The sequence below is a fragment of the Marmota marmota genome, unplaced genomic scaffold (genome assembly GCF_001458135.2).
Source record: "Marmota marmota marmota unplaced genomic scaffold, marMar, whole genome shotgun sequence".
NCBI lineage: Eukaryota > Metazoa > Chordata > Mammalia > Rodentia > Sciuridae > Marmota > Marmota marmota.
Window position 1 is genome coordinate 982454 of NW_025999864.1, and position 11125 is coordinate 993578.

The window sequence follows — 11125 nt, forward strand, 5'->3', positions numbered from 1 at the left end:
TCTAGTTCTAGAGTCAGAGTGCCCGAATTCATATTCCAACTCTACCATTTACATTGGAGGTGTGACCTTGAACAAGGTACTTCCCTCATCTGTTAAATGAGAATGACAATAGAACTTACATCACAGCATCCTTGTGAGGATTTTTTGAGTTAATACGTGTAAATAATTGATGAAGGTAAATTTGCCCAGTAAATGTGACACCTAAGAAGTACTTCAGTACATTTGTCTGTATGGTAGAGTGCTAAATTACAAACTCTTTTTCACAGCAGCACTGACAGGTTGCTCTCAGACCCTGAACTGAGTACTGCAGAAAGCCCTGTAGCTGATAAGAAGGCTCCAGGAAGTGAACGTGCAGCAGAGAGGGCAGCAGCTGCCCAGCAAAACTCTGAAAGGGCCCGCCTTGCCCCACGTCCATCATATATCAACATGCAGGTAATGGAGAAAAGCAGAAAAGTCATTCAAATGTAGGGTGCTCAGGAGAGGGCATGAAGAATTCATTGAGTATTTAGCAGTGAGTAGTACAGAAACTGGCTTTTTCTTCTCTGCTCTGGTCAAAGTGAAATTTAAATATATGTCTGATACGTAGGAATTGGTTTTACTATTAACATTAAACATGAAACAGGATTTAGCTTAAGTGAGAAGAATTCTTTAAAATATAATATTAAAAATATAATATTGGGGCTGGGGATGTGGCTCAAGTGGTAGCGAGCTCGCCTGGCATGCGTGCGGTCCGGGTTCGATCCTCAGCACCACATACAAACAAAGATGTTGTGTCTGCTGAAAACTAAAAAATAAGTATTTAAAAATTATCTCTCTCTCTCTCTCTCTCTCACTCTCTTTTTTAAAAAAATATAATATTAAAATGGCATAAAATGATGTGTGTCACTGCGCCTTATGCAAATAACATCATTCATCTGTGTTCTGGAAAAAAATTTAGATGAATGCAAGAGATGTATTTTCATATATTACCATATCATGACATTGTTTTGGATACACAGATCCAATATTCTTCCATCTGTGAAAATAGAGATGGTAAATTTGGTGCCATTTTGAGATGGTTATGAAAATAACTAATGTAAAATTTTGTTTTGTTTCGTTTTGGGTACCAGGGATTGAACTCAGGGGCACTCAACCACTGAGTCCCATCCCCAGCTCTATTTTGTATTTTATTTAGAGACAGGGTCTCACTGATTTGCTTAGCACCTCAATTTTGCCGAGGTTGGCTTTGAACTCATGATCCTCCTGCCTCAGCCTCCCAAGCCGCTGGGATTATAGGTGTGTGCCATCATGCCTAGCCTATTGTGAAGTTTTTAGTTCCTTGAAAGTAGATGCGATATTATTGATGATTGTGTTGGTTCATAACTTTTCTTTTGGTACTGGGGATTGAACCCAGTGGCACTTAACCACTGAACCATGACCCCAGCCCTTTTTATTTTTTATTTTGAGACAAGGTCTCAGTAAATTGCGTAGGGCCTCACTGAGTTGCTGAGGCTGGCTTTGAATTTGCTAATTTCCTGCTTCAGCCTTCCTGGAATTACAGGTGTGTGCCACCATACCCAGCTGGTTCACAGATTTTTATGTTTAAAGCAACTTCCTCAACAGGACTTTTCTCTATATTCATTTTCAAAGATTTAGGTTAGTTACTCAAAATAGATATCTGACCATGAAATTCAGAAATCTGATTTCCATATAGATCACAATATGAAAGACAATGATTTTTTTCCTGTGGGCTTTTAAAAATTTCTGTACATATTCTAGTTTTCAGTATCAGTTATTGGGTAGACTCACTTCATAGTAGGGATTTGTCTCACTCGATCCCCCCACCTCCATAAAAGATGAAAATCTTTTTTACAAAATCCTAGAAACAGAAACACTGCCATAGATACACATGTAAGAGAAATTAATTCATGAAACTAAGTTATAGTACAAAGTCCCAAAGTGAGCTCTAATTTAGTCCTCCTCATCTTTGTTTTAATCCTTTGCATTTGAACATTTTCATGAATTTGTAGGTGATTAATATTATAAAAACCTTGGCCTTCATAATGTGTCAGTGTTTAAAAAAAAGACATTTACCTCACTTTGTGTGGTGAATTTATTTTTGGTTAGCATAGATTAAAATTCTCCCATTTGAGACGTATCAATTCCCCTTTATCATTCCTTTGTGTTTTTTGCTTATATTGTGGTTCTTCTTTGCTATCAGTTTTATATACCTCAGTGGACCAATTTTATGGCTGTTTCTTTTAGAATGGATGAGAGGGTTGTTCTTGGTGACATCATTTCCACTTAAATAGAATAGATGTACTTATGCCATTAGTGAATAGCTGATTCTCAAATCACTAGAAAATCAGTGATAATAGTCACTGAGCGTTGATAGGAGAAAGATCAAAGATTTCCCTGTTCTCTGTGACTAAAGATATATCCGTCTCCCGACTACTCTTGAGTGCCATGTTGCTAGCTCTCTCTTCACACTTACCGTACTTTCCATTTTTTTACAGTTATTCCTCTTACTCAACCCTCCTAAGACTGTAGGTCATTGAGGCTGTGGGTTATTTTGTATTCATTATTCTTCTATAAAGCTCAGGACACTCTCTTTAACCACTAGGTACTCAGAATTCATTGAAAAGTGAATTTAGGTCTTTACTACACCTTGCCCTTGGACATTAATAATTAAAAGGTGATTTTAGACTTCTCGTGCCATTTTAGAGCTAGCATTTAAAAAATGTCCTCATAGTGTTATCTAAAAATCTGTCTCTCCTGATTTATTGTCATCCTTCTTAAAATTCCAACACCTTCATACTGTTTGTTTGGAACAGCCTGTTGACTTCGATCACCCCCCCTCGTCTCAGTATTGTTCAGAGCACATTTCACTCTCAGAAGCATCCTGGTTCAGACCGTGAATTACATGGACACCTACCATGACAGTCTTCCTGGGAGAAGAGTCAAAGTGCTCCTGCCATTTGGTTCTTGATCTTTCTGGTGGTGGGCCTTTGAGAACCTATAAATCAAGTCTTAGCAAGTTCCTAATTCGGGGAGTTGAGAACACTAGGTTAGCATTTGAGATGTACCTCTATCTGTACTACTGTCCTTAGAAAGACCTGTCTTGGTCTCTGCATAGATCTGACTCCATCACAGTGACTCATTCAATGTTAGTGGAGTGCATGTATGGTACCTTCCTAGTCCTGCACCCCCAAAACAAAACAAAGAACCAAAACGGTAACTAGGTTAAATTAGTTAATGTTATATATTAACATTATAGACTGTAATGGTTATAGACCATTTTCATTCACCTCACTTCAAAAGCAAAGACTATGCCATTTAGGTTAATAACTTCTTAAGTTGTATTGACATCACACAACCTCAGATCATACTTACCTAGATAAAGAGGGGATTTTGAAACAGAAAGGAGGACAGTAGGTACCTGATAGCGTTTTGGTAATGTGTTAATCTGAAACTTAGCAAAATTGATATTAGGTTATTCATGATAGTTTAGCATATAGTGGTCCTGGTGTGCTAGATATTCTTAGTGAATAGGATTTTTTTCTTTTTCAAGGAAAAATTCTACCTCTGTCACTGCTATGACTTCAAGTAAAAAATGGTAATTTGTTACTCTAACTAGTTAGTTTTGAACAGCATGTTTAGATTTATCATGCCTGCATTGGATTTCTGTCATCCCATGGTGCAGAGCTTAGCATATGTTTTAGGGGATATAGTCAAAACCTTTGCTATGTATCCATAGAGTGTTTGCATGGCATTTGGAAAAATTGGTAATAAAAACATTTTCTCTGCTTCATTTTCAGGCATTTGATTATGAACAAAAGAAGCTATTAGCAACCAAAGGTAAGTGATGTACTAATGATTTGTACTTTGATTGTTTTTTAGTATGCTCAATAAATGGTTTTTCAAAGTTCATGGTGAATTGAGAAACTGGTCACTCATAAAAAGAAACCCAAAATGTTTGGGTTCAAGTTGTTTAAATTCTGTTGAACTTGAATATATTTTCTTGAATATATTACCATTTCATCATTAGAAGTTGTGTAGCCCCCCCCTGTTTTTCATTTATCATAACTTTGGGTGTTATGTTTTATTAGGGTATTTTAGGCATTTATATTTTTTTTTTGTTAAGAAATAATCATTCAGGGACTGGGGTTGTGGCTCAGTGGTAGAGTCCTCGCCTAGCACACAGGAGGCGCTGGGTTCAAACCTCAGCACCACATGAAAATGAAATAAAGATATTGTATCCATCTACAACTACAAATAAAAAAATGTTAAAAAAGAAAAAAACATTCAGTTATCATTCCTTCAACATATCAAAGAAACAAAGCTCAACATTCATATTTTATTTAAGAAATACATTAAACTAGGGCTGGGGATATAGCTCAGTTGGTAGAGTGCTTGCCTTGTATGCACAAGACCCTGGGTTCAATCCCCAGCACCACAAAAAAAAAAAAAAAAAGAAAAAAAAAAAAAGAAACCTCACTGAGAATTTGTCTTATATTCTGTTTTCTAAAGCTATGTTAAAGAAACCAGTGGTGACAGAGGTCAGAACACCTACAAATACCTGGAGTGGCCTAGGGTTTTCTAAATCCATGCCGGCTGAAACTATCAAGGAGCTGAGAAGAGCCAACCATGTGTCCTATAAGCCCACAATGACGACCACGTATGAGGTTTGTAGTCAAGCTCTACCCATTGTGCTTGTCTGCTCTCAGCAGAAGGGGTTGGTCCTCCCCTCCCTGTGTTCTTTATAGACATCAGGAAAAAATATTAATGGTCATGTGTTTTTATTTCTATCTTATAAATGTATTGTTATAAAATTGATGCATTCCTACATATTATGGTTTTTATCTGCCTTCTCTCAAAGTTGTTGATACTCTATTAATGGAGATGTAAATTTGGTTAAGTGTGTTTTTGTTAGGGGAGAGGTATCATAAGTGACCGTAGGTCTAAGATGAAGTAAAGGGCAGATGTAATATTCCATAAAAATGTATAAAGAGGCCTTTGTCTAAGAGTATCACTAGCAAGGCCACCACAGGGGGAAAAGGCAAATATTCAACCAAAACAGGTTTTCAGATACGAGTTAAAAATTCTCTGTTCAGATGAGCCAAGAACACAGCAGGAAATATCTCAAACAAGAGCTCCAAAATTTTTATGTTTCCCAGATGTTGGCTGCACTACTCCGGGTGAGACCGGGAAGCTGGCATTCCTAGCATGTGGAGGAGGGTCCAGAGTTCCATACTCCTCAGCCAGGCTTCATGTGACTCACTACCCAGGCCTTTTCCATTTACGAGTGTCAGGTTTTGGCATGAGGCTTTGGGCGTGGGGGTGGGGCTGGAGAGTGAGCCCCCACAATACACACATGATACTGGGGGGCTGCAAACCCAAACGTGGATGAAAGTGATTAATCCAAGAAACATGGTGTTCAGCTGGAGCCCTGCACAAGGAAAAACAAATACTGGTTAACGGTTTCATAATTGTTAGTCTAATAACTAGCACTTGTAGATTGCCCTTCTTTTCTCCACCCGTTTTCTTTGTAATAAATTAGACTGTTGGCAAAAGGCAAAAAAAGCAAACATGCTGTTTTATTATTTTTCTCTTTGAGTAAGTCAAAAAGAAAATACTATTGAAATTCTAAAAAGAATTGTTTCCTGTGAATTTCATTGTTAGCGCTGCAGTAGCCACATGGAGGACTGTATTTAAAGACTGAGGTGACCTTCAGCAGTGAGAATGTAGGAACCATTATGAAAAATTGCGAGGCTGTGGGAGGTACTCCTCTTGCTGCCATTAGAGCCGAGAAAAAATAAACATCTCCTTTTGTTACCAGAAACCTTAAAACTGCTGTGCTAATCCTTAGACTTCGAACTGGTGCACCCTATGGTTGTCCACTCCACACACCCTTGCCTTGGCAGAGTGAAGTGCTAAGTTGATGATTGTGTTTCTGTAGTTTCAGAGATGAAATATTTGACTTTAGAAATGTGCATTCAGTTCTTCTAAAACCAACAGTATTACAAGTTGAAAAGGACGATCATTTCCGCTATATAGTGGTCAGGTGCAGGGGCAGTAGGGTCCCATAACTACCACGGACCAGATATATAGTTTTGGTGAGTAACTTCACTTCTCCGAGCTTGTTTTCTCATTTGAGTGTACTGAGGAGGATATTAGAGAGGGCCCTGCTATGCTTAGCATGGTGCACAGTAAGTTTTTAGTGAAAAAAATTATTCCAGAGCAAACCAACAGACTGCTAGGAGATGAGATTGTGTATATGAATGTTCACTGGTGGAACTAATTCCTCACATTCAAGCCACTCATGCGTTTTGCATCCAGAGGAATGCCTCAGAGTATTATGTGCACCTTTAATGTGTTGTTAATAATTATCTTAAATCACATTTATTTTATTCTGTGTGGTTTTAAATGGTTTCCATCCTCTGTTCATTCAGTCCTGACAATCTCCCAGTGGGGAAAGACTAGCCTAGAGTGGATAAGGTCTTCCTCAAAGTTATGTCAGTAAATGTCAGAAAAAGAACTTGAGTTCATTTTACAAAATTTACATTTAATACTGATTTAACACCAAAGACATATATCCAAAAGTGACATGTAAGTGATGTAGAAACATGTTGCCACAATATACAGGCATAAGAATTACTTAGTGAGCTAGATAGAAAAAGCTCACTTTCTTCCTCTAGGATCTCATTCAGCAGGTAGGGAGTGAGTGGCAACCTATTTTCTGTGTTTCCAGCAAGACCCTAGGACGATTCTGATGACCCCCCAGAAGCACTGCAATAAGGGGATGCAACACTAAAGGGAGGGGCAATGGAAAAATGGGCATAGGAACCTGAAAGACTTCTGCTACAGTCTTTACCCAAGGTCAGATAGACCGCTTGCTATGGGCAGAGAGGTGTGGGGACCCTGTCTCTGTGACTGAACCCCTTCTGGTGGCTTTTCTTGCTCTGCCTATCTTGCGCTACCCTGCTTCACAAGCCTGCTGGTGTCCATTCACACTGAGGTGGGGGAGGGGAGGGCAGCAGTGACCAGCTGGATTGGAGCATGGGCATTCACCATGTAAGCTGCTGCTCTTCACTGCCCCTTTAAATGCTGCTGAAGCATCCAGCTTTCTTTAAGAATGATATTCTAGATTTTTCTGGGGCCTTGGACTTTCCCTTAATGCATCTCTCATCTACTGAAATGAAGGGACAGGAGCCCTCACATGGCATCATCTGATTTTCTACAGTGGTTGCTACCTGCATGTGTGTGCATTCTCTTTGTTCTGCCATAAGGGAAGGATTGAAATCAGAGAAGTAAGGATTGCTTCAGTGGACTGGGATGTGGGCAAGGACCTGGGAACAGTAGTTTTTATTAAGATCACAGCTATGCTTTCAGCATTGATCATTTTAAATTGTAGAGTGACTAGAAATGCCTCCACTCTCCTTTGGAAAGAGCCCTTACTCTTTTTCCAAAAAAAAAAAAAAAAGTAAAACCAAATGAACAAGTAGAATGTTGATCTACAAGCAGAAGCATGTTTGGCCAATAGATCCTGATAGATAAGAGCTGTTTGCTCTGTGTTCCAGAGACCAAGAATTCCCTGCTCCAGAAAGTTTGCTTGAGGCAAGAATTTGATACTTTGAGTTTTGTATTCAGTATTATTGTGAAGCTAGACTTGAGCAATTTTTTTCCAGTTTTCAGGCAGCTACCAAGAAATCAGTTCATTCCAAAGAGCTCCTTTAGATAAGAAGCAGGCACTTTAAAGCTTTTTGGTCTCCTCTAAGACACAAAAATATGATTCTAATCACTTGATGTTATATTGGGACACCAAAAGTCAAACAAAAGGCTGCTTTGATCTGAACTTTCTCTGTCCCATCAACAAAGATACAAAGAGGTTTGGGATTTTTTTTGCCACCCATACTTAAAAGCATGAGCAACCTTTTTTTTTTTATTTTAGAAAGGGAAAAAGAAGGTTTATTGCTTTGCTAGCAAAGGAGAAACACAGGGGACTCCTGTCCCAAAGGCTGTGATTCTCTGGTCACTATCTTTTGAAGCAAATAAAAACTTGCATTGGAAATCAAAGATGGTTTTCATCTTCTTCAGCATTAAGTAATGAGAGTGCCTGATTCTTTTAAATCTTTATAAATCTAAGAGTGGAAGAGAGCTGCTCTTTATAGATATTTTAGATTAGTTAGTAGACAACTAACTAGTAGATCACAAGATTATGTTTTATTTAATGTTTCCAGAAACCACCATGTTTAACCATTTCTTGTAGCTATGTGAATTAAGACAGTCCAGATCTTAGATGTGGTTACATAACTCAAAAAGTGCTTAGAGTCCAACATTTGTAATATGTAAGTACCATTCACCATTTCATTATTAATGTTTCTGGTAACTGTCAGGTTCAATCATGTTTTTTTCTTTCTGCAGGATTTTTCTTGGTTGAAGTATAAAAGATACTTTCACTGGTGATTCCAGTTTGGGGTTTCAGGAGCCTTAAATTGTTTATATCTCTTCCTAAAAGTCAGCAAAGATGTCCCAAAGATGTAGGAAAGAGAATGGGTAAATAATTAAAGGAATGAATAAATACAAATCTAGTGCAAAGTTTTAAATGTTTTAAATTATTATTTTCATAACTTTAAAGAATTTTAAAAGATAAATTATTCCAGGTGTCTATTTTGTTGGTGAGAGACCATTACTTGTTTGGGCAAGAGTAACACAGGGAATTCCAGCCATATCCAACGTCTGACTGTTGGTCTAGGAGCTTGATTCTCCTCAAAGCATTGGATCTACTTGATCCTTAGCTCATTTATCCTCCTTGTGTGAAAAAAAAGGCAAAGAACTCTGCTATACTAGCTTGAAGATTTGCTTTATGTTTCCTAAAGTAGAGAAGAGTGTCTTGAATCACTTTTTGAATTACAAAAGTATAAAATTCCCTTTATAGGGAATTCTTTGCACTTGGGTATTCCTAGAACTCTAACCAGGTCCCCATAAGGAGGGAAAAATGTTTTACCTTTTATAGTACCTGTGTCACTGGTTGCCAGAGGACAAAAGCTATGGAAAGGAAACCCAGTCTCTTCTTGAGAACCATCATGCAGCCTTGGCAAAAGAAGTAAACAGTGATGGTATAACTTGGGTTTGTTTCTCCTTCCACCATGAGAAACCCACTTTATTAAGAATTTCCTAACCTGGATTTAACTATTTACAGGGCTCATCAGTGTCCCTCTCACGGTCCAACAGTCGTGAGCACTTGGGAAGCGGAAGCGAATCTGACAACTGGAGAGACCGAAATGGAATAGGACCCGCAAGTCACAGTGAATTTGTGGCTTCTGCTAGCAGCCCCAAGCGTAAACAAAACAAATCAAGTGAGCTTTGACTTTTTTTCATTCTTTTAAGCATAATCAGCTTAGAATGTGCTTATTTGGCTTGCGGTGATGCTGAACTGGTTCCAGAGACATCAAGTGCTTGCTGTAATCCAGGGGCCACCTCCTCTGTGCAGCTTTCTCTGTGTCTCCCAGTGAAAGCAGGTCATTTGGTTCTCTCCTCTCACTGCATTTTGTACACCTTTCCACTCTAGTACTTGTTATCCTGAAGTACATGATTTATTTATCTCTCTCTCTCCCTATAGAATTTGAGCCCTGCAAGTTGGAGACCATTTTATTCAATAAATATTTAGTAAGTGCCCATGTGCCAGGCATTCTGTAAGGCTGTGTCTTGTTATTTTTTTCTCAAATGCCTACCAGATTGTCTGTCACCTAGAAGGTGCTCAGTAAATGTTTGTGGAATGAATAATACAGAAACATCCAGATTATGAGGAAAAGACAAATAAGAAAACGTTTGAGAGAAATCTTATCAAATTAGCATTTACACAGTTGAGAAAAAAAAAAAAGACAGACCAGTGTAGCTCTTGAAGGTGAAGAGCAGGATTTGGTTTTTTAAATTGATAAGATGTAGCTGAACTAGCCTTAGTAAAACAGCAGTAATCTCACTTTAAAGCATGGGTGTTCTGTCTGAGCAAATATGGCCAAGACCCAGGATGAGTCCATGCTTTGTCTGCAATAAAGCCTGCAGTTCTGGGATGTGTAGGTAAACAGACAAGAATTCACATAGTCTTCACATCCTTTTTTCTGGGATTTTGACAAATTTTGGAATTCTGAAACATGTAGCTTGGAGTTATTTGGAGACTACTTGAAGAAAGGCAAACTAGATGAGCTCCATAGACAGTTAGTACTGGCCAGTTGTTACCATCAGTCAAGTCAACTGCACTGTCAGGAGTCTCAGATTTGAAAAGACCAATCATGTCATTGGCCAAGACTAAATAAGAAAGCAGGATCAATTCTTTCATTCCCAAGTGCACTGTCCGTAGCAACCTGGAGGCTTCCTAATAGTTACCGGCAGGATCCTCTGCTGGGAGCCATTAGCCAAGTAGGTATGACAATTTCCTTGCCAGCGTACCCCATGTTGCAGTGACATTGAATGTAGGTGACCTTGCTCAAGGACCAAGGCGGATTAGGGTGTTCCCGGTTTAAGATAATCATGTTTAGGGCGTTCCCAGTTTAGGTTCCAGGTTTAAGGTTTAAGATTATTCCTGCTGGGAATAGGGCGTATCCTGCTGCCTGAGTTCCCCTTGAGTTCTCACGGGATTCAGACAGTATATTTTGGGAGACAGAAGCCCAGTGGAGGTGAATTTGGGAGAGAACGTGAATTTGAGAGAGAACGTGGATTTGGGCAGAGAACGTGGATTTCCCCAGAACGTGTTTGTAGACGGCTGATGTGAGTTCGGGAATAAAGAGTTGCTGTTTGAATCTACAAGCTGTGTGGTGGCTCGTGATTGTGTGCCCAGCCAGACTGCGGCATTTGGTGGCCCGTACGGGGCCACCAAATTATGAAAACCAATTTATGAAAACACACATAATGTTTAAATATATTACCTTATGGAACTTAATAAGTAAAGAGTCCTTGATCTTATATTTAATGGTTGATATTTTAACACTTTAGCTTTGTAAATTAATCAGATGTCTGTAAAAACCAAGATCTTAGACAAATGTAGTAAACAGAATTAGCCATCTCTTTCTTGTTGAAGAAAAATCCTTATACAGGATACCATGATGGTCCCATTGATATACTTAATAACTCGTCTTTAAAAAGCCAT

General features: G+C 38.7%; 1 protein-coding gene across 6 annotated transcripts in view; it reads left to right on the forward strand.

Moving 5' to 3' along the window:
• Bicc1 (BicC family RNA binding protein 1) overlaps positions 1-11125 on the forward strand; it is a 284860-nt gene that overhangs the window by 261031 nt on the left and 12704 nt on the right. For 5 of the 6 annotated variants that reach the window (XM_015504682.2, XM_048813942.1, XM_048813945.1 and 2 more), the window contains 4 exons: positions 267-432; positions 3798-3837; positions 4510-4664; positions 9182-9338. In XM_015504682.2, coding sequence (XP_015360168.2) covers positions 267-432; positions 3798-3837; positions 4510-4664; positions 9182-9338 — 518 coding nt within the window. The remainder of the gene's footprint in view (positions 1-266; positions 433-3797; positions 3838-4509; positions 4665-9181; positions 9339-11125) is intronic. The other variant, XM_048813939.1, reaches the window with a different exon arrangement.